This window comes from Chiloscyllium punctatum, chromosome 15 (genome assembly GCF_047496795.1).
Source record: "Chiloscyllium punctatum isolate Juve2018m chromosome 15, sChiPun1.3, whole genome shotgun sequence".
Classification (NCBI taxonomy): domain Eukaryota; kingdom Metazoa; phylum Chordata; class Chondrichthyes; order Orectolobiformes; family Hemiscylliidae; genus Chiloscyllium; species Chiloscyllium punctatum.
Window position 1 is genome coordinate 62,770,669 of NC_092753.1, and position 27,732 is coordinate 62,798,400.

Sequence of the window (27,732 nt, forward strand, 5' to 3'; positions counted from 1 at the left end):
CCATGAAAGAAATTAGAAAATATGTTTTCTGTTCTTCTAGATTCATATTAATACTTCAAGCTGTCATCAAAATTCTCCCCATTGCCTTCCTCACCACCCCTGTTCCTGCTTGCACACCCAGTTTTTGGCTTACCCTTGGCTTGATTTGCCATTCAAGACAGAATCAAATCAGTGAGATAGATGAATATTTGTGACTGTGTGACACAACAGTTGCTAGGTTCATTCTAATGAGTTCACCTGGCAAACAAGCTTAGTGTCCAGATGTTTCTGCCCAGGTTTCAGATACTATCAAATGTAGCTCCAGTCTAATCATCACCTGTGTCTACTCTTGCTTTACCTTAAAATTATCCTTGGTCTTAGCTGCTCATGACCACAAGTATAAGGACTAAAATATTGATAGACTCTCAAATAGGCACAGGAATTATGATAGATGATTGACCTGTACATGAACAGTAGCTGTCATGTAAACTTTACATCTCAGAACTTCCACAAATTGTCAATTATTCAGACATTCCAACCTCATCATCAAAGCAGATTGCACTGCACTCACAGGTGCATTCTCTTCTTTTTGCAGGACAGGTTGGTTCAAGCTAGAAAATGTAGGAGATAATTGGTGAGCACAAACATGAATACAGATCCCCACCAATGGAGCTGATGGCAGTCCCCATAATTAGATGACTATCGTTGAGGCTATGGCCAGTAGTGAAACTGAAACCATAGAATACTGCTTTTTTCCCTCTCTAATCCATTTGCTCACTTCCTACATTTCCTTATCTACAATTTGTTCTGATATACAAGCTACAGATAATGTATAAAAAGACCCTTTATTTCCCCACCCCTTGCTACCCTCTCACTTCCCTCACTCCAATTCTATTCTTGAGCTTTCCTCCTTTCAAATATTTAAGAACTGTCATCTGGTGAACTTCTTGTGCAAAAGCATGAAAGTGCTAGCAACACAAGCAATGGTGAAGAAACACCATCATTCAATCACAAACTGACAACTTCCAGTTGAGATACTGCAGCGCATGTAATTTAAAGATTAGCTTGGAGTGATATCTGCTCATGACAAGTTACTGCATGGAGAAAGGCTCACTCGGGTTCTAATTCAACAGAAGATGTGGTCACACATGAGTCCGACTGCAGAATTAAAAACTTTGAGGGGGTGATACACAGAAAAAGGCATGCTTGCCAGAAAAATTACTGTCCCTGTCATGGAGCAAGGATGAGTCCAGCTTTAACCTGGTGAAGACTTCATGCAGAGCTTAAAACACATCCTTTCTAACAGAAAATACTTACCATCTCTACAAAAAGACTCATGGACTCAACTATGATACTGCATCTGGTGACTGATGTTTCAGCTTCCTAAAACATCTTCACAATGTAGTGGATGCTCAAACTGAGGTAATAAAGTCTCAGATTTCCATCATTGAAGGTAATAGTGTTCAAATGGGGCTTCCAAAGCTCAAGAGGATGGTGGAAGCAGAGGCAATCAATGACCTCAAAAATAAATTTTATAGGCACTGGAAGGAAGTAAACTTGCAGGGATATGGTGTGAAAGCAGGGCAGTAGAACTTACTGGATCACTCCTCAAGGGCCTACGTGAATACTGTAAATGATTATAATTTAGCCCAGCAGCTGTGCTCCAACTTGGTTTGCTGAGGCATTGGCAGTGACATTGGCAGTAGCAGTGGTTGTGTGGTGCACTGTAATCTCTTAGTATGACAGCTTTTATGCTTCCACCATTGCCAATCCACCTGTGGCCCAGCTGTTTCCAATTAGTTAGCCGGCTCAGGCTGCAAGACCTTCTAGGCCCAATGCTGCTTGAGGTCAATCTGCAAGGTCATCTGTAGTTTCTTCCACTGAAAGTCAGCAGTCTTCGACTCACAAAACTGAGGTAGCACTGCAGAGGTACACAAGGTCATGTAAAGGTCTCATCAAGATATTTCCCAAGAAAATGTGAAAGGGTGATTAGTTGATTTTTGTATGGAATATCAAATATTTGGTTAGATAAAGTTGGTTTGGAAGACTTGTTTCTCAATAGCTTTTGTTTCAGTATTTCTGTCAAAAGAACAATTTGACGTGCCTTGCCATAGCAATGGTAAGATTCCGGAATATATGCTTTGGAGATTTGGGATTTGTGCTTGTGGCAACTACTTTGAATGAAGCAATCATGGAGTTTGTTGGCTAGAATAAAGAAATATTGGTTGCTTTCTTCTTCTCTTTCTCCTTTTCCTTCTCCTCAGCTGTTCACCATATCCTCAATGGAAAAGCTGCAACCTCTTGTAGGCCAGATCATAGGAGTGAAAACTGGACCATCTTGATCAGGACACTGACCCCATTGAATACAAGATGGATTCTCCACAGAGGCCCAGGGAGTAAAATCTTTGCTTAGCACCTCACTAATCTACCCTACATTGTTTCTCATGGCAACAGGGTACACCTTGCCAACACTAGTCATGTATGGTCATGTATTAGATTGGAGTTATTAGGTAGATGTAAAGTAAGCTTCACCCAACAATCATATCTCTGGTTTGACCTGGCAGCTGAAACATTATGGGACAGTGGATTGGTGCAGAATAAATAATCATGACTGCTTCCAAGATAGCAGAAACACTCCAATGTACTGATGATTTAACACCTAAGGTACTCTGAATCACTTTGCTGTTTATAGGATGCAGTTCCTGCAAAGTGATATACGTTTACTGCTATGCTGGCAAAAACACATACACACTCCATCTAGTCCTACTGCTCAGAAAGGCCGCATGGCTTCCCTTCCCCCCAACATTTAAAAGTGTCAGTCATATCTCTGCAACAATGGATAGTAAACTGGGAGGTGTTAGAATTATCAACAATCCTGATGCAAAGAAGTTAAGATTCCGGATTAGTGGTGCTGGAAGAGCACAGCAGTTCAGGCAGCATCCAAGTAGCTTCGAAATCAACGTTTCAGATTCCTGATGAAGGGCTTTTGCCCAAAACGTCGATTTCGAAGCTACTTGGATGCTGCCTGAACTGCTGTGCTCTTCCAGCACCACTAATCCGGAATCTGGTTTCCAGCATCTGCAGTCATTGTTTTTACCGCAAAGAAGTTAAGGGCCACTGTTATCTTCACAGCCATTGGCAGCACTGACTTTGTGCTGCTTGGAGGGTGCAGGTCTGGTTGCAAGAAGTAGTTGAGGTTAATGAGCACGTTCTTTGTAAAGCACTAACTATACGTGCACCATTCTGGATTAGTGGCGCTGGAAGAGCACAGCAGTTCAGACAGCATCCAAGGAGCAGCGAAATCGACGTTTCGGGCAAAAGCCCTTCATCAGGAATAGAGGCAGTAAGCCTGAAGTGTGGAGAGGGTGGGGGTGGGGAGAAAGTAGCATAGAGTACAATGGGTGAGTTCAGGAGGGAATGAAGGTGATAGGTCAGGGAGGAGAGGGTGGAGTGGATAGGTGGAAAAGGAGATAGGCAGTTGGGACAAGTCCGGACAAGTCATGGGGACAGTGCTGAGCTGGAAGTTTGGAACTAGGGTGAGGTGGGGGAAGGGGAAATGAGGAAACTGTTGAAGTCAACATTGATGCCCTGGGGTTGAAGTGTTCCGAGGCGGTGATGAGGGAGCAGCGGTGAAGGACGCCCAAGACCTCCATGTCTTCGGCAGAGTGGGAGGGAAGTTGAAATGTTGGGCCACGGGACGATGTGGTTGATTGGTGCAGGTCCCGGAGATGTTCCCTAAAGCGCTCTGCTAGGAGGTGCCCAGTCTCCCCAATGTACAGGAGACCGCATCGGGAGCAATGATACAATAAATGATATTAGTGGATGTGCAAATAAAACTTTGATGGATGTGGAAGGCTCCTTTAGGGCCTTGAATAGAGGTAAGGGAGGAGGTGTGGGCGCAGGTTTTACAGTTCCTGCGGTGGCAGGGGAAAGTGCCAGGATGGGAGAGTGGGTTGTAGGGGGGCGTGGACCTGACCAGGTAGTCATGGAGGGAACGGTCTTTGCGGAAGGCGGAAAAGGGTGGGGAGGGAAATATATCCCTGGTGGTGGGGTCTTTTTGGAGGTGGCGGAAATGTCGGCAGATGATTTGGTTTATGCGAAGGTTGGTAGGGTGGAAGGTGAGCACCAGGGGCGTTCTGTCCTTGTTACGGTTGGAGGGGTGGGGTCTGAGGGCGGAGGTGCGGGATGTGGACGAGATGCGTTGGAGGGCATCTTTAACCACGTGGGAAGGGAAATTGCAGTCTCTAAAGAAGGAGGCCATCTGGTGTGTTCTGTGGTGGAACTGGTCCTCCTGGGAGCAGATACGGCAGAGACGGAGAAATTGGGAATACGGGATGGCATTTTTGCAAGAGATAGGGTGGGAAGAGGTGTAATCCAGGTAGCTGTGGATGTCAGTGGGTTTGTAAAAAATGTCAGTGTCAAGTCGGTCGTCATTAATGGAGATGGAGAGGTCCAGGAAGGGGAGGGAGGTGTCAGAGGTGGTCCAGGTAAATTTAAGGTCAGGGTGGAACGTGTTGGTGAAGTTGATGAATTGCTCAACCTCCTCGCGGGAGCATGAGGTGGCGCCAATGCAGTCATCAATGTAGCGGAGGAGTGGTGCCGGTGTAATTACGAAGATCAACTGCTCTACGTAGCCAACAAAGAGACAGGCATAGCTGGGGCCCATACATGTGCCCATGGCTACCCCTTTGCTCTGGAGGAAGTGGAGGATTCAAAGGAGAAATTGTTAAGGGTGAGGACCAGTTCGGCCAAATGAGTGAGAGTGTCGGTGGAAGGGTATTGTTGGGGATGTCTGGAGAGGAAAAAAACGGAGGGCTTGGAGGCCCTGGTCATGGCGGATGGAGGTGTAGAGGGATTGGATATCCATGGTGAAGATGAGGCGTTGGGGGCCGGGGAAACGGAAGTCTTGGAGGAGGTGGAGGGCGTGGGTGGTGTCTCAAACGTATGTGGGGAGTTCCTGGACCAGGGGGGATAGGACAGTGTCGAGGTAGGTAGAGATGAGTTCAGTGGGGCAGGAGCATGCTGAGACAATGGGTCGGCCAGGGTGGTCAAGCTTGTGGATCTTGGGAAGGAGGTAGAACCGGGCAGTGCGGGGTTCCCGGACTATGAGGTTGGAAGCTGTGGGTGGGAGATCGCCTGAGGTGATGAGGTTCTGTATGGTCTGGGAGATGATGGTTTGTGGTGGGGGGGTGGGGTCATGGTCGAGGGGGCAGTAGGAAGAGGTGTCCCCTAGTTGGCATTTGACTTCAGCAGTGTAGAGGTCAGTGCGCCAGACTACCACTGTGCTCCCTTTATCCGCTGGCTTGATGGTGAGCTTGGGATTGGAGCAGAGGGATTGGAGGGCTGCGCGTTGTGAGGGTGAGAGGTTGGAGTGGGAGAGGTGGGTAGACAGGTTGAGGCGGTTAATGTCCCGGCGGCAGTTGGAAATGAAGAGGTCGAGGATTTGAAGGTAAAAGAAGTGCTCAGAGAAAATCCTAATTTGTTAAAGTCTCCTGAAGAAAATTCTACTCTCACTCTTGTTCCATCTGCAAACAACTTGTCCTCCTCTTTCTCCAAACAAAAACAGAAGTTATTGGGTAAATTCAGCACATCTTGCACCATCGATGGAGCAAAAACAGAGTTAATATTTCGGGTCACTGGATTTGAAACATTAACTCTGCTTTTCTCTTCAAAGATGCTGCTCAACCTGTTGAGTTTCTGCAGCATTTTGTGTTTTTGTTTCTGAGTTCCAGCATCCGCAACACTTTGTTTTTATTTTATTACTATTTTGTTCTCTTTGCTGCCTCTGCTTTATCTCCCTCCTATTCTTAGAAGAGGAGTTGCAGCATAGAATTGGGAAGCAGTGATATAACAATTGCAATCACAACCAATGCCTACAGAGTTCATCAACTTTAACTCCTCAAAATATTAAGGCTTCCACAAACTCAAATAGACCCAGTAAAAATTAATCAACAACTAGCCTGCAAGTTGTTATGAAGCTGTATGAAGCTAGAAGTGTGAGGAGTCCCTCCAGCTGCTGTATGCACATTCAGTTGTGTCAGGTTGAAATGGCTACAAGATTGAATGTAGCAATGTTAATGTCACACTAGTCCTACATGTTGACTGATATCATAATCTGCTCAATCTGCATAGATACGGCACATGTTCTCACCGCCCACCTAACAACTCCACCAAGATGGTATTTGGTACAGGTTGCACTAGATTATGGACATTATAGAACCTAATTTTCTATCCATAATGCTTCCACTTTAGGTTTTCTCCACATCAGTATATTCATAAACTCTTTGTTAACTATTCATTTCCTTTCACGAAGGGAATATATGATTGACCAATTTCTGGTCTGTTAAAGGTGCCTTCCATGGACACTGACAGCATGGCATTTTGATAATGCTATAAAAAGTAGCTCCAATAAAAACTATATTTGAAAACAAGGTTGTTGATAATGGGAGCTTTGTATTTAGTAGGCACATCAGGAAAATACTACAAATCTCACGCTTTGGAGGAAGATAATTTATTTGCAGAGCAAGCTGCTAGAATGACATCTTTGAAACAGAACATTACAAAACATCAACACACAAATAATAATAATAATAATAATAACAATGAGGTAAATAATATTAGAAAGGTAGATGCATAACTCAAAGATTGGTATAGGAGAAATGGGTTCTAATTCATGTGCACTGACACTAGTTCTGAGAAAAGAGAAAGCTGTGCATTTCACACAGGCTTTATTTGAACCATGCTTTGACCAGTGTCCCAAATTGTATAACTAAGGTTGTAGATAGGGCTTTAAACTAATCATTTGAGGGGAAAGCTCATTTGAGGGTCAGTTTAAATAATCAAAAAGAAATGAAAGAGCAGACATGCAGGGTGGTGAAGGGACAATAGTAGTCAAAGTATCACAGGAAGGGGTAGAAAATATAAGCAGCACAAATTAGAACTAGAATAAGTAATAATGGCAAAAAGTCAAAGCTTGAGGCTCTTTCTATAAATGCATGCAGAATTTTTAACTAGATTGATGGATTAATGGCACAAGTAGAAATAAATATATGAGACTTGATAGTTTATTACAGAGGTGCATTGCAGGGTGACCAGGATTGAGAACTCAATATTAAGGTGTTTTTGATATTCCATAAAGATAGGCAAAATGGAAAAGAAGGTGGGGTAGCATTGTAAACAAAGGATGGTATCAGTGTGAAAGTGAATAGTGATGTCAGTGCAATAGATCATGTTGTTCATGCCAATCAGTTTGGATGGAAATAAAGAATAACAAAGGGAAAACGTTAATGGGTGGGCGTTGGCTATAAACCCCAAAGAGCTATCTCACTATAATAGAACAAGGTATAAATCAGGAACCAGTAGAGCCATATAGAATGACACTACAATTGTAAATCGGTTGATTTTAATCTGCAAATTAACTGGCTGAATCAGATGAGCAAAAGTGACATGGAATTCAAATCTGTGAGTGCATCAAGGATTATTTCTTAGAGTCATATGTTGCAGAACCCACCTTGGAATTGGCTATTTTAGATTTAACTATATGAAATTAGTTAGGATTAATAAGAGATCTTATCATTAAGGATCTTCTAGGGGTAGCAATCACAACATAGTAGAACTTCAAATTCAGTTTGAGGGAGAGCAACTCTGATTTTAAACTGTGTCCTCAACTTGAGCAAGACCAATAACATAAATATAATGAAAGAGTTGTCTAAAATGGGCTGGGAAAATAGATTAAGGAGAAGGTTACTGGATGCACAGTGACAATCATTTGAGCAAATTATTTCATAATACTCACTAAAGATTTATTTCGAGCAAAAATAGGAGATGATGAGATGGATGAACCACCAATGGTGGTCGAAGGAAAAAATAGAAGTAGATAAAGTGGTGAAATCCAGTGGCAGACCAGAGTATATGGAATTTTTTAGAACCAGTAACTGATGACTAAAATGCTGCTGAAGGACATAGGCTTAACGTGATATGCAAATGAAGCAAAGCTGGTATGAGAAATAGAAAGCATTTTCACACATCAAGTTGTTAGGGGATGGAATGCATTGCCTAGAGGCAGGTTCAATTGAAGCATTCAAGAGGGCATTGGATGGTGATTGGCATTAGGTAATGGACTCAAGGCAGGCATGATGGGCTGAATGACCTTCTGCACCATAATAAATCTGCAATTCTGAAGAGGGAGAAAATTGTTTCTGAAAGTAATTGGGAAGAAATATTTAAAAAAACAGCAAATATTAAAAACAAACGGCAACAGGTATAAGCAAAAGAGTGGCTAAAATGAATATGAGACTCTTAGGGAAAGCAACTCAAGAATTCACAATAGGGAGCAAGGAAATAGTAGATAATTTGAACAAAAATTTTGCATTTGATCTTATGGAGGAGGACACTATAACCATCCCAAAGATATCAGATAACAAAGTAGGAGGAAAAATCTTGTAACAGTCTCTATCACAAGGGGAAAAAGTATTTGATAAACTAGTGGGACTGAGGACAGACTATTAGCCAGGACCCAATGGCTTGCATCCAAGTGTTTTAAAGGAAGCAGCTACAGAGATAGTGGAGGCATTGATCAAAATATTCCAGAATTCTTTGGATTCCAAGAGGGTTCCAACCTTTTCAAGAAGGGGAAGAGACTGAGTTGATAAAGGGGAGCTGATAGATGTTGTGTAATTAGATTTACAGAAGACATTCAACAAAGTGCCAGAGAAAGATTATGGCACAAGGTAAGAGTTCACAGTATTGGGGTAACAGTATTGAAATTGATTTTTTTTTAGGTTGGAAAGACATAACTGGTGCAGTGCTGCAGGATAAATTCTAGAGTCCCAATCATTTATCGTCTGTATTAATGAATTGAAGGAGGAGGCAGAGTATAATGTATCCAATTTGCTAATGACACAAAAAAGGGCATGTTGTGATGAGAACATAAGGAATCTGCAAGATTACATAGATAGGTTGAGTGAGTTAGCAAAAACTTGGGAGAAGATGTTTAATATAGGAAAGTGTGAAGTCATGCACTTTGCTCAGAAGAGTCAAAAGACAGATTATTATTTAAATGGGAAAAACCTCCCAAAACATTACAGAACGGGGGATCCAGGTGTTTTTTTTTGCATGTAACATGAAAGGTTAGCATGCAGGTGCAGCAAGTAATGAAAAAGGCAAATGAAATTTTGGCCTTTTTTGCTAGAGGGTTGGAATTTAAAAATAATAGACTCTTGTTACAACTGTAAAGGACATTGATAGGTTCACACTAGGGGTTCTGTACACAGTTTTGGTCCCAGTATTTAAGAGAAAATAGATGAGCATTTGAGTCAGTTGAAAAAAGATTCACTTGACTGATGCTTGGCTGAAGGTGCTGGCTTATCAAGAACAGCAAAATAGGTTGGGCCACCTGCACGGTGGCACAGTGGTTAGCACTGCTGCCTCACAGCGCCAGAGACCTGGGTTCAATTCCCGCCTCAGGCGACTGACTGTGTGGAGTTTGCACGTTCTCCCCATGTCTGCGTGGGTTTCCTCCGGGTGCTCCGGTTTCCTCCCACACTCCAAAAGATGTGCAGGTTAGGTGAATTGGCCATGCTAAATTGCCCGTAGTGTTAGGTAAGGGGTAGATGTAGATGTAGATGTAGATGTAGGGGTATGGGTGGGTTACGCTTCGGCGGGGCGGTGTGGACTTGTTGGGCCGAAGGGCCTGTTTCCACACTGTAAGTAATCTAATCTAATCTAATCTAATTGTAATTTAGAAAGATGAAGTGTGATCTTATTGAAACAAAGCAGTTTCTGAGGGGGCATGATAAACCAGTTGTTTCCGCCATTGGGGGAATCTCAAACTAGAGAACTTATGCAACTTTTAAAACTGAGATGCAAAGGAATTTCTTCTCTGATGGTGGTGCATGTCTGCTTTTCTCTTCTCCAGAGAGTTTGAAAGAGGAGGTAGATAGTTATTTGAACTATCTGTGAGTTGAGGGCTATGATGAACTGGTGGAGGGGTTGAGGCATGAGGCAGATCAACCATGGTATTATAGAATGAAGGGACAGGCTGGAAATAACCTACTACTCCTATTTCTTATGCTCTTATGTTAGGCTTACCACAGAGGTAGACCAGTCAGGATGCATCAGTGCAGGAATTTGTTCTGCCTGCCTCTTCAACCTGACATTTATATCTCCAACCATTCTAACAGTTAACTTGCTGATGGTGGCCTCTTTTCTGGTCTTAAGAGTTCAATCATTCTTCATGATCTGGATGATGTGACCTTCATGTTGAATTAAGCAATTAAGACTGTCACTATTTAGTCTTCTCTACTCTATCTGGACTTTTCCATCCCTCATTGCTACTACTAGGTAATCCTTCCATTGCCTATCCCTGATCAATTTGAAAGAGGGGTCTAGGAGCACAGTGCAATTGAACAAGGTCACCACCTTCAGGGATACCAGGTCCTTTCCTTCAGCTTGCTTGTATTCCTAAAACCTCTGTTGTAACTGTGTCACATTACTGCTGACCACAAAAACACCTGTCAGTACCTCAAAGGTGGGCTATGGACATCTTTGAATACTCGTACCTCTTCCCAGCATTTCCTGATGGGCTTGTCCACACAAATAACCTGGCACGAACACCATTACCTTACTCGAGTTGAGGTCCTTAGACACCATAACTAGCTGTGTACCTTCAATCCGGTCTTCAATCACTGGATTAACCCCTGTTTCTGGTCTTCCCTGAATGAATCCAGCTTCCATTCAACAGCAAGTGGGGTGCCTGACTAGCAGTATCGCTTCATCAAGGCCATGCACATGGGGTGGCTCTGTCTCTGCCTACACCAGAAATGTACCATTACATTTTTACACAAATGGACAGCTCAAAGATCATGCAGCTGTCTTCTTTCAACATGGGAGGGACCAGGGTCAAGAAGCCAGTATGGAGGTTTAAAGGGGGGGGTGGTTCAGTGACTTTGTGAGTAGTTTTTCCACTGTGTCCTTAAGGGGGGCCTGTTCTTGATTGATAGTAACCTATACAACTAGATTTACCAGGCTTCCCATATGACATTGGACTCATCCTGTCAAGGGTAAAATACTGGTGGCAAGGAGATGAGACCATTAAGTGGTCATCAAAATCTTAGATCATACAGTTAAGCGCTTGGTATGAAGCTCCACCTGCCTTCAAACCCACAAGAAGAACACAATAATCCCAGTGCTAGAATGGTTACAGCATGGGAAGACATTTGGCCCATCATGTCCAGGCCAATTTTCTACAATTTTCTTTAGCTCATCCTCCAGTTGAAGTCAATCCTGTGTTTTTGAAATCTTCACCATATCCACTTAATTTTGTGCAATTTACACTTGCATTTGATAGAGTGAGAAAATACTACAAACCTATTTATAACTCAGAGGTCTCATAACGTCCAGAAAAGGTAAACATTTATTTAAATCATGATTTTGCTATTTAAAAATAAGAATATTTTGTTCTCATGGTCCATCTGTAACTCTATCTGGCTGTAACATATTTTCTCTTTTTGGTCTCAGTATATGCATTGTGTCAGATTTCCACTTCATGCAGCATCGAGTGCCGAAGGGCCTGTACTGCTCTATAATGTTCTATGTCCTAGAATATTGTTTTGCAGTTTCTACACTACTAAGATATACACAGCTAATAAACATGGAATTTACATGTAAAAATGTAACACATACTGTTGCTGCATTAGACTTGAAGGTGAAACAAATATATTTGTTTGGAATTGATATCTTCAATTTCATGTTGCAGCTGCTCATGGGATTTGAAAGTGGAACAGTTGTGCTGTGGGACATAAGGTCAAAGAGAGCAGATTTCAGATTTTATTATGATGAGGTGAGTAAAATGTTAATGTTTTAAAGAATGTAAGATTCACTTTTGGAAAATGTGGATCTAGCTTTAGTGCATGAATTTTATATAATATTTAGATTGGGTCAAACGACAGCTTTTATGAAGTTTTCATTTTGTGGAGCTGCACAGGACCTTGATTTTATGAGTAATTTCCATGTAATGTAATGAAATGCTTGGGAACTGCAGGTTATGTATGAATTTGGTAGCTTTATAGTAAAGACTACAGCCTGTACTAAATTGTTTAAAGAGAAAATACCAATTTTAAATAGTCCTAATGGACAACTTACTAAGTAGTAAACAGAAAGTAATTTATAGTGATGAGTTTATGGTGCTATAATTGCAGCAGTTGCTTTAATTGCAGCAGTGGAGGTCTGACATTGAAATAGGTAAGAGTGGCAACATTTTCAGAATAATCTCCTTTAGCTTTTGTAAATCTGATCATTTTAAAATGCAAATAGAAAAGCAAAACATTTAACTATTTGCAGACATATTTTAGATGGATAATTGAATTTGTTGAACTAATTTTGATTTGAGGAATCCATATTTGGATTAATAATGTGGGCTGTTTTCTATCCACTTGTCTAAATCCATATTAGAAGGCTAAGAACCTGTATAAATATAGCCAGAATGGTAATATGTTGATAGCATTGAAATTTTGTGGATCTCATATTTCTGTAATTATTCACACAATTAGTTGTAGGTTTTGACAGTAACTAGTTTTCAAAGTGTTAGATTAGATAATAAATATGAATTTACATACTATAATAAATGGTCAGAACTTGTGTCTAATAAGCTATCAATAATCAGTACTAAAATGAAGTAGTTAATTGAAATGGATAAAAAAGTTCTAAATTCATGTATGGAGCTCTGATGAATTTTGGATATAGTAAAATTGCTAAATACGAAATTCAGACATTCCTCATCTTGGTGAACATTTATTCACACTTCAACCTATTTCTGAGAACTATTGAATTCAAGCTTTTTTGGAAAGATCATGTAATTTTCAAATGTTTTTATCTGCTATCAAAATTAAATGTATATTAACTGGCTTGCTATTAACATCAAAATAATATTTACATTTATTTATATTTTTGTTCTTAATTGCATATGCCACAAATATAGTGTCCTGCATTCTAGAAGCATTTGAACCATTTCCATGACTAACTCAAATGTACACAATGGAAGAAGCATTTATTTCACATGAAATAAATGGATACCAGCTAACTTAAGCATTCATTCATTAAAAATGAAATTATTAAACAATTCACTTTAGAAATGTCTACACAATAACATGAAATGATGTAAGGTGGTTTCAATTGCCCTTCCACTGAATTTTCCATTTCTGCTGCAATATATCTAAGAAGGGAAAATCACTGGACTGTTATGGCGAGACATTGGTTTCTCTCCCAATATTTAAATAATCTGGTTCAGAAGGCAAACAATCAAGATTTGCAGATAAGGCAACAATATTGCACATAATTAACAGCAAAGAAAATTGGAACCAATGTAAGAAGATATGGACAGGGGCATATATTAAGCAAATAATTGTCAGGTGAAACCTAATGAAGTTGTTGTTATAAAGTTGTATACTGTACCAATTCTAAGGGCATATTGTAAGTATTAGATTCTGCAGAACCATCTATAATGCATTGGCTTGATTGGTCACCGCCAATCTTATTGGCATTAATTGAGCTTCTGATACCATGAGCAGTTTGACCACACTATATTTTAGACAGTTATATACTGTACCAATTCTAAGGGCATATTGTAAATGTTAGTTTCTGCAGAACCATCTATAATGCATTGGCTTGATTGATCACCACCAATCTTATTAGCATTAATTGAGCTTCTGATACCATAAGCAGTTTGACCACACTATATTTTAGACAGTTTGTGGATAAGTGACAAAGTGACAAGCTATCCAAATGTTGATTGTTTCCGTGTACTGTTCCATGAAATGAAATCTGACATCTTAGTACCCTTCCTGATTATATCTTAATGATCATTGATCCCAATAATGCCTGAATTCCATCTATGATGTTCTGCTAGTGAACCCTGCCATTTGTGTTTTGTTGATGTTATATCTGTGTTCTGCAGGGAAAGCAACAAATACACTGCCATTTACAAATTTGGTTTCTGATGCTTGCTTGATATATCTGTTGCCTGACTGGTAGTGCTTGAAAAGAGTTTATGTTAAAAACCATAATTCATAGAAGCAGCAGTAGGTCATAGAAGTAGAATCTTTTACTAATTAAACAATTTTTCTGTCTAGGCCTTGAATATATTGAACAACCCAGCCTTAACAGTCTTTTGCATTAAAGAATACCACAGATACACAACCATATGAGAGAAGCAATTCCTCCTCATCGCTGTCTTTAAATGGGCAACTCCTTATTCTGATATTGAGCCCTCTGATCCTAAACCCTCCCATATGGGGAAACAACGTCTCCACATTTAAGCTATCAATCCTCCTATGATTCTAGGGGCTTATTCTTAGGATTTTTTGGCAAAGTGCCAATTTCATTGAATTTTATTGGAGGGCTCTTTGCTGCAAGGTCACAAGATTTCTTTCTGTATCTTTCCAAGCTTTCCTCATTAACTACCTGTCCCATCACTATCATATTCTTTTCATTTAATTTTGCAAAGCACTAATCCTGGAACTATTTGCCACTCAGCAATGTCTTCCAAAAAGCTGACATCCTTTACACCCATTCCACCTTTCAAAGGCTTCTGTGCACCCAGACAAGCATTTGCAATCCAGTGTTGCCCCTCACCAGCAACATAACAACCATAAACAAAAACAGAAATTACTGGAAAAGCTCAGCAGGCCTGGCAGCATCTGTGAAAAGAAATCAAAGCTAATTTTGTGGGTCCAGTGATCCTTCCTCAGAACTGGACCCAAAACATTAACTCTGATTTCTCTTCACAGATACTGCCAAAGCTTTTCCAGCAATTTCTGTTTTGTTTCTGATCAACAGAACCCACTGTTTACAATAAATAATCGGCATGGTTGGCACTCCGTTGCACATTAAAAGCCATTCTCTCACTCTAAATGGCTATTTAAACACCAGAGCACACAGTTTACCATCTTTAGCTACATCTTGTCAAAACAACCTCTCTCTGCTCTGCCCCATGGCCCAATGGACACCCAGATCTGAACATATTACAGCAGGGGAAGATCACATTCAGGCTAGCAATCAAACAATTCCAAACATGAGCTTTTATTTACACCCAGCAAAAGTGAACACAGATTAAATGAATGGAGCAGTTTGCTCTCACAATGCAAGCCAAATACTGGCTTGATGACTAACAACCATTACCCAGTCATTGATGGTATCCTATACTCAAGCTCCCATTATCTGGAAGTGGGAATCATTCTGGTCCTTGCAGGCTTGTAAGGCCTGGCCCAGCTGAGCTTCATCATGCAAAGGAGGGCTTCCTTCTCCCTAATGTCCTCATGTTTTTCCTTGGAAGACTGCTTCTATTCCCACAGTTCCTCAGCATTGCTTTACTGCCTGCTGCATTGCACAGAGCACAACATGCCAAGATGATGCAACATACCCTGTCTGAACTATAGTGGAGGACCCCCCAAACCAGAACAAGCAGTGGAACCACTGCACCATGACCCTGGTCACATCATGCACTCTAACTTAGTGAAGTTTCCTCGTCAGCTGAGGGCCCAAGACATCACATCAAACAGGGAGTGACTGCTGCGCCACAAATCCCTTCTCATCCCAGACCTACATCAATCATTCCATTTTTAATTGCATTCATTAGACTCCATCATTATATTTACATAATATATGATGAAGCAATGCTCTATTCATCCCATACCACTCTCAGTGGTTTCACAAGTGAATGGATGCTTTTGTCACTGTTCACTTTCTTTTATATCTGAAAGAGTATATTGTGGATTCAAATAGGGAACAAATTGTTTTGGATCTGGTAATGTGTAATGAGGTAGGATTAATAATTATGCCAAAGTTAAAGATCCCGAATGAATTGTGACCATAATGGGTGGAATTTAGCATTCAATTTGAGACTGAGAAACTTCATTGGAAAATAACTATGCTAAACTTGGGGTGGCACGGTGGCTCAGTGGTTATCACTGCTGCGTCACAGCACCAGGGTCCTAGGTTCGATTCCAGCCTCAGATGACTGTCTGTGTGGAGATTGCACATTCTCCCCATGTCGGCGTGGGTTTCCTCTGGGTGCTCCGGTTTCCTCCCACAGTCTAAAGATGAATTGGCCATGTTAACTTGCCCATAGTGTTAGGTGCATTAGTCAGAGGGAAATGGGTCTGTGTGGGTTACTCTTCGGAGGGTCGGTGTGGGCTTGTTGGGCCGAAGGGCCTGTTTCCACACTGTAGGGAATCTAATCCTAAATAGGGGTAATGGCAGGAGTGAGCTGAAAAGGGGTTAACAGAAAAGGTGGTTGAGGAACAATGGCAGACATTTAAGAAAACATGACTGACAGCAAAGATATATCAGAGTGAGAAAGAAGAAGTTTAGGTAGGGGACAAAATTACCATGTTTAACCAAGAACGTTAAGAATAAAACTCAAAGAAAAATATACAATGTGGCAAAGATTAGTGGTAAGCCACAGAATTGTTAAAGTTTTAAAAGCCATTGAAAAAATTACCAAATAAAAGGGGCAGAAAATAAATTATGTGGGAAGATTAACAAGTAGTATAAAAATGAAAATTGAGTTTCTTTATAAGTATAAAAAGGAAAAAGGACGCTAAAGTGAACATAGGCCTATCTAGTGGATGAGGCTGAGGACATAATAATGGAGAACAAGGAAATGGCCGAGGAATTGAATAAATACTTTGCATCAGTCTTCATAGTAGAAGACACTAACAGCATTCCAAAAATACTAAATAATCAGGGGGCTGAAGGAGGATGTGGAAATGAACACAATAACTGTCACTGGAGGAAAAGTACTAGGGAAACTAATGCGGCTGAAAGCCCATACATCCCCTGGACCTGATAGAATACATCTTATGATTTGAAAGGAAGTGTCTACAGAATTATAGTTCATGGACTGGTTAGTAATCTTCCAAGAATCCTTAGATTCTGGAAAGGCCCGAAAACATTGGAAAGCTGCCATTGTAACACTCTTATTCAAAAGGGGAGGGAGAGAACAAAATGGTAACTATAGGTCCATTAACTTCACATCTGTCACAGGGAACATGTTAGAATCTATTATAAAGAATGTAAAGTAGAGCGTTTAGAATACATAATATAATCAGGCAGAGTCAAAATGGCATCGTGAGGGAGAAATCATGCCGGTAAAATTTATTAGAGCTGTCTGAGGAGTTAACAAGCAGGACATATACAGGGGAACTAATAGATGTCTGGATTACCAAAAGGTGTTTGATAATGTATTGCACTTAAAGCTATTTAATAAGATAAAAGCCAATGGTGTTAGGGGTTGTGTATTAACATGGGTAGACATTTGGCTAGCTAATCGAAGACAGAGAGCTGGGATGAAATGAACATTATTAGGATGAAAACCTGTAACTAGTGGAGTGTGTCAGTGATCAGTGCTGGGGCCACATTATATAGAATAAATTGGATAACAGAAGTGAGTATAATATCGCCAAGTTTCTGGATGACACAATATATGTGAAAGGCAAATCATAAAGAAGTCACAAACAATCTAGAGAACGATATAAACAGGTTAGGTACTCAGACAAAAACTTAACAGATGGAATATAATGTGAGAAAACTTCAGTGAGCAGAACAGAAGACTTGAATATGATTTAAGTAGGGAGAGAACTCCTAAAGCCACAACATCAGGGGATTAGGGCCTCATGTCTGAATCCCAGAAACTGGCATTCAATTAGGTAGGTAATAAGGAAGTGAAATAGACCATTGGCCTTTATTTCAAGGAAATAGAGTATAAAAATAAAATTATACATGGCACTAGTTATACTGTGAACAGTTTTAGGTTCCATATCTAAGGAATGATATACTGGCATGGGAGGCAATCCAGAGAAGGTTCACCAAGTTTATTCCAGGATTTTCTTATGAGGAGAGTTAAAAATCACACAACACCAGGTTATAGTCCAACAGGTTTAATTGGACATGTTGGACTATAACCTGGTGTTGTGTGATTTTTAACTTTGTACACCCCAGTCCAATACCAGCATCTCCAACTTATGAGGAGAGGTTGAGTTAAGATTACTATATTGGAAGATATTAAGGCAGAGTCTTAAAGGAACCGGGAAAAAAAGGCAATGGGGCAATTTGTGGCAGAATCATGTGAGAACTCCAACGAGGCCTTCTCAATATCAGGAGCAACTAGCTGCATCTCTTTTGTATCTGTCAAGTGGCAAGGCAAGTTTCTCAATGAGCAGCTATGAATTATTAATTAAGGGAGGTTGTAATATTACTTTTTCTTGAGTGATGGTCATTATGTTTATTTCCACCTTCCCACTTAGCCCTAGATTATTTATTATTTTTGGAATTATTAGTGTCTTCTACAATGAAGACTGATGCAAAGTTTATTCAACTCCCCTGCCATTTTCTGTTTCACCATTATTATTTCCTCAGCCCTCATCGTCTAGCCAGGTAGGACTATAGTAATTTTACCTTTACCCCTGGGCAGGAGGATCACTTGAGTTGTCAGTAGATTCTACCAATCTCATTTGGATTGCTGCAAGCAAAGTATCACTTTTACTCAAAATTCAGGCCTATTATAAGCCGCTGGATGCTTTATTTGTATAGTCGTATAATCACAGAAGCAATAAATATTTCCATTCTTTGCACCCAAGGTCTTTGAGCTTAAGGAGTTGCTGGTGGCATTCTGTTGCCTTAAGCATCTGCCATAAGTATTCCTAAATGTGGTTAGTTACAACTAGACGATATTAAAAAAAGTAGGGAACTAATCTTCTGGATAAGAAAAATAAAACAGAAAGCCTTGCAAGTTCAAAAAGTGTTCAACTAACTAATGAGTATTTGCTAATTGTTTCATCACTAACCTGACTTCATAGTTTGTGCAGGAAGGCAACTTGCCCAATTTACGTCCAGCCCATGTCTTTAATCCTTACATTGTATTGATGCTTGCATCTATTATTTAAATTATATCAAAACCTGGCAATTGTTGAGTCTTCTTTTTCTTGTCTTACCATAGAGTATCCCATTTGTTTTATGAAGTCTGAAGGAAATGACTGTTTCTTCAGGAATTTTTCAAAGCAACAAACATCTTTAAGACCATAAGATCTATGAGTAGAACTAGGCCATTTTGTCCATTGAGTTTGCTCCACATTCAATGAGATCAATGCTAATCTGATAATCCATCTGATTAAACAGAGTTTCTCTCTTTGAGAACTGATGTGTAGTTTCATATCTGGTTCTGTTGTGGTAAGACAATACAATAAACTGATAGACCATTCCACTAGTGGAAAATGAATCTTCCTATCCATCCCATCTATGCCTTTCATAATCTTGTAATTTCTACTAGGTTGCCTCTCAGGTTTTGCTGCTCTAAGGAAAACAACCACAGCCTATCCAATCTTTCCTCATATCTCAAACTTTCCAACCCATTTAATATCCTTGCAGATTTTCTCTACACCCAAATTAGTGCAATAAAATCCTTCCTATAATGTGGTGACCAAGGGAGTGCACTGCCATTCAAGTCTAGGAGATATACAATGGGCAGTCCACATGTCCATTATTCTTCATAGTGCAATAGGCTGCCAAGAGAAGAATGCTATCCAAGAGGATGCACGAGCACTTAAGGACAATTTAGCAGTCTATGTGAACTTAGAAACATTGAAATATTTTGGAAAGATGAAAAAGAAGTGGCTCTGGATTGTTCTCAACCAGTTGCATTTTAGTAATAAATTCACTGCACATTTTGACATCATATGCTAACTGAAGCCTCAAAACTACCTAATCTGCCATGCAATGTCAGTGCCCTGTCTCAATGACTGCTGGATTCTCTCTGATGGTGAGGAGGACCTATAAAGTGCAGGTATTTGAAATCAGGATCCCTGAAGATGCCAAGCATTTAATCATATGGATATGAAAACACTCAGCAACTGAAAAGAACAAGGATTTCAAAAATAAATAGGTCCACATGTCCTTTGCAGTGACCAAATAGCCATCAGAAAGTAAAGCCATTTTAAAAAAGTGCAAATCCAGATCATTCATCCTGGAAGTAGATTTTCATTCGGTTCACTCTAGCCTTTCATGCTCTCTGATGCAATGCTGTATCTTGCTCAACTGAATAAGCCTCCTAGATTAGAGTGGTGCTGAAAAAGCACAACAGGTCAGGCACCATCCGAGGAGCAGGAAGAATCGACGTTTAATAGGAGTGGTGACTGAGTAAGTCACCTCCTGACTCTCCAAAGCCTATTTACCATTTACAAGACACAAGACAGGAATGTGATGGAATACTACTGCCCACTTTCCAGCATGAGTGCAGCTCTAACAAAGTGCAAGAAGCTTGACAATATCCAAGACAAAGCAGTTTGCATCCTTCAGCATCCACTCTCTCCACCACCAATGCTCAGTAGCAGCAGCGTGTCCACCTAAAAGATGTACTGCAGACATTCACCAAAGAATCGAAGACGGTACTTTCCAAATTCAGAACCATTTCCATTAGAAAGAGAAGGGCAGCAGATATTTGGGAACATCACCACCTGCAAGTTTCCATCAAATCTACTTACCATCCTGGCTTGGAAATTGATCACCAGCCCAGTGTCATTAGGTAGTGAACTGAAGTAATGAAATAGCAAATTTACAAAAACACCAGAGAAAATAAACTGATTATGAAGTTGCTGCAGAACACCCACTGTCCGTATGGAATCCTTATCTTCAATAACTATGCACACCGCCTCCATTCCCAGTTGCCACGATGCGGCCATCCATATTGCTAACAACTGCTCTCCAAGAGGAAATAGGAGTGGTGACTTGGATCTAAACCTGTTAAATTCAATCTCAGAAACAGAAGGCTGTAAAGTTTCTTGTAGAAAGATAAGGTTCTATGCTTTGAATTGGAGTGCCACTGTTTTAGAATAGTGTGAGATGGCCTTACTTTTATGGCTGTCGTATTTCGATCAACTCTGTGTGATGCTGTCTCCACCTTCCCAGAACCAGGATTGGTCATTTGATGAAAAGAAGTCATAATATTATTTTTTTTTCTGTCTTGCATTAATTACAACGGAAGAAAGAATGACAAATCTCAAGGGGAATAACAATTTTTACTGCAAGCAAATAGTTGCTGATTGGTTGGCAAGTTAATTCTACTTTTTCCAGGAACTGCCTTGGGGAATGCTCCAGTGAACAGCTATCCCCATGATTTTTCCAATTGACAAAGGTGTAGTGTAATCACAGGGTTGGCTTAGGGCTATTAGGGACTTGGGGTTGGAAAATCTAGTGTTGAGTACAACCTACCCCAGATCTGTACCATAAATTGTCCAAACAGGTTGATTAAAAATATTTGGATGGTTTATCTACATTCTCCTCGTACAAGACTGTGCCTAAGGCTGACATTTTTTGCCTACGAAGTACTTAGTTCACCTCACATTACCTTGGAAGGTAAAGTGTGTCAACAATTTGGACAACACATGAAGCTAGCAATTTCACACGACTACTGTGTCTTTCTTAAGGGCCATCTTGTGGCACAGTGGTAGTGTGCTACCCCTGTACAGGAAGGCCTGGATTCACATCCCACCTGCTTCAGAGATGTGTAGTAACATCTCTGAACAAGCTGATTAAAAAAAAGGTGAATATAAAATGACAGTACAGAGTTCTTGGTTAAAAAATTTCCAATTAAGAATTTGTATGGGGTCAACAGTTCAGTGATGCATTTCCCATAGCAAAGCTTTGACCAATCAGAGTCCATCAGCTAACCTATCAGCGACCACTTGGTAACCAATCAGCAACGTTTGCTCATGTGGTATAAATTTTTCTTCCCTTTGAGATTTGGAATTCTTTTTGATTTTTGATCTGATGGAGATATTGCTGGCTGTGCCAAATTTTGCTACTTAACATAATTGACCTTGAAAAGAGTGGCTTCCTATATAATTTCAGACAGCATTTAAGAAACAATTGCAATAGGTCTAGAGTCAGATGTGGGTAGATCTGGATAGGTTTAGCGGAATTCCTTCCCTAAAAGACATTAATGAACTTGTGGGTTTTTACAACAATTAAGTATAGCTTCATGGTCATCATCACTGAGATGAGCTTTATATTTCAAATCTATTAATTCAATTTAACTTCCACCAGGGATTTGAACTCATGTCTTATAGCTTTAGCTGGGTTCTGGATTACTTGTCCATTGACGTTACTACAAACCATTATCTCCCCAAAGTCCTGATCAATGCAAAATGAGAAACAGCTGCAGCTGCTTTTTCATTGAAGCGGTAGAAGAATTGTATCTTCTCACGTTTGCTTCCATGCATCTATATCAATTCTAAACCATTTAAAAGGAACTCTTTGGAGTTAAAGCTGAGCATTGGAGCTGAGTAGCCTTCAGGCACCAAACATTTTTGTAAAAATTGATCTCCTCCATTGCGAAAAACTTTGAATGTTTTATTTTGCTCTCCTGAATAGTGAGAGATTTCAATAGGGCAATATCCTGAAATGGTATAGAGATTACCTCAGACATCAACTCAACATCAATCTCTGTGAAACAGATGCTAGGCTGCTCCATTATTTGTTTTCAAATTAATTATTTCACATTGAGTTTAGTTACATGCTATTTTTTCTGATGCAAACAATAAAGAGTTATAGGAAATTACATTTTCCATGGACTTTTGCTCCAGTCCATGACAGTAATCTTCCAATCTTAGCATTCAGAACAATATTGCTGCAAACACAGCCGGGAGCACCACTACAAACATTCAAGTGAAATTAATTCCAGAAGATCTGACATAGTCAGGGTTATGCATCTTTAGCAGTATTTTCAGCTATTTACAGTGTAGTCTAAAGCAATTACACTCATAAATTGCTTTAATATTAACACTGAATACTAAATGTTTTAATCCACCGAGGACAGGTGGGGCCTTTAGTTCTAGAGAAAAAATTCTATTCCTAAACAGAAACAGATATTCCTGGAGAAACTCCAATATTTTGAATGTATGCAACCAGAGGGAGTTTAATTCATCAAGTTTATTAACTCATATTTGTGTTGTAAAGTCTATGATTATTATTGATTTAGAAACAGAGGACCAGAAATAGACTATTTAATCCCTGTCCTGTTTGGTGAGTTGGTGGTTGGTCTGTATCTTAATTCTATCCACCTGCCTTGGTCAATTTCTTGTAATATCCTTGTTCAGAAAATTTCTTTCAATCTTAGAATTAAAACAAGAGCTGAGCCAGCAACCTGCCATTTTTAGGAGGAAAGAGTTCCAAGATTCTCCCCCTTTTGAATGAACAAGGATGGCCTAACTTCTCTTCTGGCTCTGGTATCAAGATTATATTCCCTTGTCCTCGTTTTTTTTCAATCTTAGGAATCTCAATCAAATTGTTTCTAAATTTCACATATTCCTAAGGATACATGCTGCTTTATATCAGCTTTATTCATTATATAATCTTTAGAACCTTGTAACATTCTCGTTACTGCAATTCCTTCAAGACCAAAATGCCTTTCTTGATGCAATAACTAAAACTGCACACAGAATTCCAGATGTGATTCATTCAGGGTTTTTTGTAGCTGAGAAAAAAGCTTCATCCCTTCTATTATAAGCCTCTGACATAAAGGTCCATTAACCTTTTTTATTCTTCTTTGAATCTTACCACTACATTTTAGTGTTATATGTGTAGGGATCTATAATTCTCTTTGGGCTGCCATTTCTCCTATATTTTCACATTTAAATTATAGTCAGATCAATCCTTTTCTCTTTGCCCAAAACTGGGCTGAATTTTGTGAGATTGAAAGTTTGTTTCTGATGGGCAACACTGGAAGCCAGTGCTGCTGGAATGCAATGATGCAATTTTCACAGGGAAAGCAGGAGTGCAGGCGAATCAAAAATCTCCATTTAATGACCTGTTGAGAACCTTGTGAAATTTAGTAGACTAAAAAAGGCTAGGAAGAAGTTTTCAAAGTGGAAATTGCCAAATATAAGTAGTCTCATACAAATTAATGTACAGCATTTTTTGAACCAGAATCATTTTTGACACGTGGGATTTGACTGCATGATTAGGTACAGTATTATGCTATTTGATGGATCAATTGGCCAACCCTCTGAGTGCTGAGGGTTTCGATTAGATTAGATTCTCTACAATGCGGATACAGGCCCTTCGGCTCAACCAGTCCACACCGACCCTTCAAAGAGTAACCCATCCAGACCCATTTCCCTCTGATTAATGCACCTAGCGCTATGGGCAATTTAGCATGGCCAATTCACCTAACACTCCAAATACCTGCACCTCCCTTGTACAAAGCAGTGGCAGGCCCTTTAATTGGCTGCAATCTGCAGCTGATGTTTCTGCTACAATGGACATCATCTGCCATTTCACGAAACACAATGTCTTTAATTAGGCATTGAACTCACCTTCAACTCATCTGGGGCAATAACATTAGATGGGTGATCAGCATAGACACGATGCAGTGTTGCAACCACGTATTGGGTTATAACACTGGTTTAAAACTAAAATAAATAAAATATAAAATAAACATCTAGAAAACTAACCTTTGTAATTAAGAATAGTACAGCTTTAGTTGTAGGTGGTGCTAGCATTTAATAAGCACAGTAAATTCTATTTACTTGGGAATTATTCTGTTAATTAAAAAATGAAATTAACTAAATAAGATAGGTAGCAACAGCAGGGCAAATGTTATGTTGCAGCTGTAGAAATGGGAGCTTTTGGATGCCAAAGCATTCCAGGACAAACACATTTGCAGATATTAGATTAGATTCCCTACAGTGTGGAAACAGGCCCTTCGGCTCAACCAGTCCACACCGACCCTCTGAAAGGTAACCCACCCAGACCCATTTCCCTCTGACTAATGCCCCTATGGACAATTCACCTGGCCTGCAGGAGGAAACCGGAGTACCCGGAGGAAACCTACGTAGAACGTGCAAACTCCACACAGACAGTCACCCAAGGCTGGAATCGAACCTGGGACCCTGGTGCTGTGAGGTAGCAGTACTAACCACTGAGCCACCGTGCCGCCCCAAGCATCTAAGATGTTCCAATTCAGGATTATTGATCTAAGAGCTGAACTGCAGATAGTGCATAACATAAGAAAGGGGGAGAAACATCAGAACGTATTTTACTGAGGATAGTCACACCTCTTAAAACAGAATAGTCTGTTTTTGTCAGCAGTGAGAGACAGGAGGATGTAACCATGAGCGAAACAATATACTTACTATTGCCTGTATTGTCTTCCCTAACACACTGTCACCAACCCACTCTTAATACTCAATAAACCTGAATGCTGTCTGCTGCCTATTCACTTGCTTGGGACACCATCTCACCTACATTAAAAGTGGTAGTGGTGCCAGCCACATTCATGTCTCTTAATACTTACCTCTCTCTGACTCATACCATGGAGTGATTCAGCCCATGATCAGGCAGAAGGAGTCACAATAGGTGGTGGGCTGCCTGACATTCAGCTCCACGCCCGTTATGAGGAGAATCCTGCTCTGATTGGTTGACTGACTGTGACCAAGCCCCTGGACTGTTATTGACTGACTATGCTGGGACTCCTTAGTAAAACCTAACTCCCTTGACTTAACCAAGGACTGCTGACAACCATAATGAGTTTCCTGACATCTCATCTGTGCTGAATGGCATTGCAATACAGCAGTATTGAGAGCCTGGCATCTCTGATTGAGGGGCAAGGTGCATAAAGGCAAATAATGGATGTTGTGAGCATCCAGGTATATGATCAAGTAAATGATCAAGCAAAAGCCCAGTGGTACAGTGAGTGCAAGTGTCCTTTATGCAGAATTACAGTGATAATTGCTGGAGAGGTGAAAAGACAACCAAACTCAAAATAGCAAGTCCACAGTCAGTAAACCTGATAATGAGAAGTATTGAAATAACTGACTTAATGCTGAAAAATGGAATAATCATCATGAGACTGCAGAAACAATATGGAAGATTAGTAAAGCAGGAGAAATTGATAGTAGATACAAACTTGACTACCATGGATTGGGTGAAAGTAGAAATGGTGTTGGAATCATACTTTGTATAGAAATGAAGGACAAGGGGTGTGCTAAAGACGAACAAAATTAGTAACAGAATCATCAAAGGAAAGATAGAATTTCAGGTGGAAATGTGATGCATACTTAACTGTTATGCATCACAGTGTGAGTGTGGACTGGCGGAGGATGAGAAAGTTTGAGAACAGATGGACAATGTAATTTAAATAATGCTAAGCAATGACATGATTGTGATGTGGATGACTTAAATGGACGGATAAAGCGAGGAAGTGTGAGAAAGTCTGCTTATCCAGGGTGGGAATAATTTCAGAGAAGCAAATGAAGAAAAAGCCTCACAGTGCCAGAGACCTGGGTTCAATTCCCGCCTCAGGCTTTGTGGAGTTTGCACATTCTCCCCATGACTGCGTGGGTTTCCTCCAGGTGCTCCGGTTTCCTCCCACAATCCAAAAATGTGCAGGTTAGGTGAATTGGCCATGCTAATTTGCCCGTAGTGTTAGGTGAAGGGGTAAATGTAGGGGAATGGGTCTGGGTGGGTTGCGCTTCGGCGGGTCGGTGTGGACTTGTTGGGCCAAAGGGCCTGTTTCCACACTGTAAGTAATCTAATCTAATCTGTAACAACTGCTAATGCTAAACACTTAGTACCAAGAACATAGAAGCCACCTTATGAGAAAAGGAACTAAGAATATGCAGAGGAAACAAACAGAAAGTCTTCAAAACAAGGTGCTGACCATAGAGTGCTGATGGCAGAGCTGTTTCCAAAAAATAAACCCAAAATGTTAGCAGACACAATATAGTCAGAACATCAGGTGGCGGAAGCTCCAAGGTCCACATGTGAAGGGGAGTTCAAAAAGCAAAAGGAAAACCTTCTAAGAGAAATAGAAGAAGTTATGATAGCCATCCTATGGTGGGAATTTCTGCCAAAAAGTAGTGGGGGCCAGATTTTCTTGTTAAAATCATTTGAGTTTCTTCAGAGAATGCCCCCATTCTGATAACCCCCATTCAGTTGCAGCTATGCCCAGCTCTGTTGACGGGGCTGCCATTCTTCCAGAGCTGTAGATCTTTAAATGGGTTTGCAACCTCAAGGATCCTCCCATTGGATATAAAAGCTGCCTCTTAATTGGCTGTCTTCAGGAAGATTTCCAGGTCAGGAATGGAACCTGGAAGGGCTATAAGACATAATACATAGGAGTAAGAAAAGCCCTTTTATCCCTGATTTGAGTGGGGCCTTAATACCATTCTCTGGCCTATTACCCCTTTCACTCCTCACCGCCCCAAAACCCTTGACTCCAGAATACATTAATCATTTGACTGATATATCTTTGAATATATTCAATGAATTAGTCTCCAGTGCTTTTGAGGTGGACAATTCCAAAGATAATAATTGTGTTGGAGAAGTTCTTCCTCATTTCCATTATAAATGAGAGCCCCCTTACTCTGATATGGCTCTCCTAGTTCTAGATTACCCCATGAGGGAAATGTTCTCACATTAAATATCCTGTCAACCTCCTTCGAAATTATGTATGGTTCATGAAGATCATCTCTCATTCTGCTAAACTGTATTGAGTGTAGATCCAAACTGCTCAATCTTTCCTCATAATGCTTTTATCCCAGAAATAACTTAATAAACCTTCTGAACTGCCTCCAAGCCATGAATGTTTTTAAAGCATTTAATTTTCCATCCATTAGGTCAAGTTGCTGTCCCCTGTGCTATTTTAAGATTTTCCAGATGGATGATACTGGGTTTGTGCCTACAATAAATATGGTCTCAGCATAA

General features: G+C 40.3%; 1 protein-coding gene across 1 annotated transcript in view; it reads left to right on the top strand.

The window, feature by feature from the left end:
• LOC140486319 (syntaxin-binding protein 5-like) overlaps positions 1-27,732 on the top strand; it is a 549,610-nt gene that overhangs the window by 245,983 nt on the left and 275,895 nt on the right. Inside the window, exon 7 of the mRNA XM_072585292.1 lies at positions 11,735-11,818. Coding sequence (XP_072441393.1) covers positions 11,735-11,818 — 84 coding nt within the window. The remainder of the gene's footprint in view (positions 1-11,734; positions 11,819-27,732) is intronic.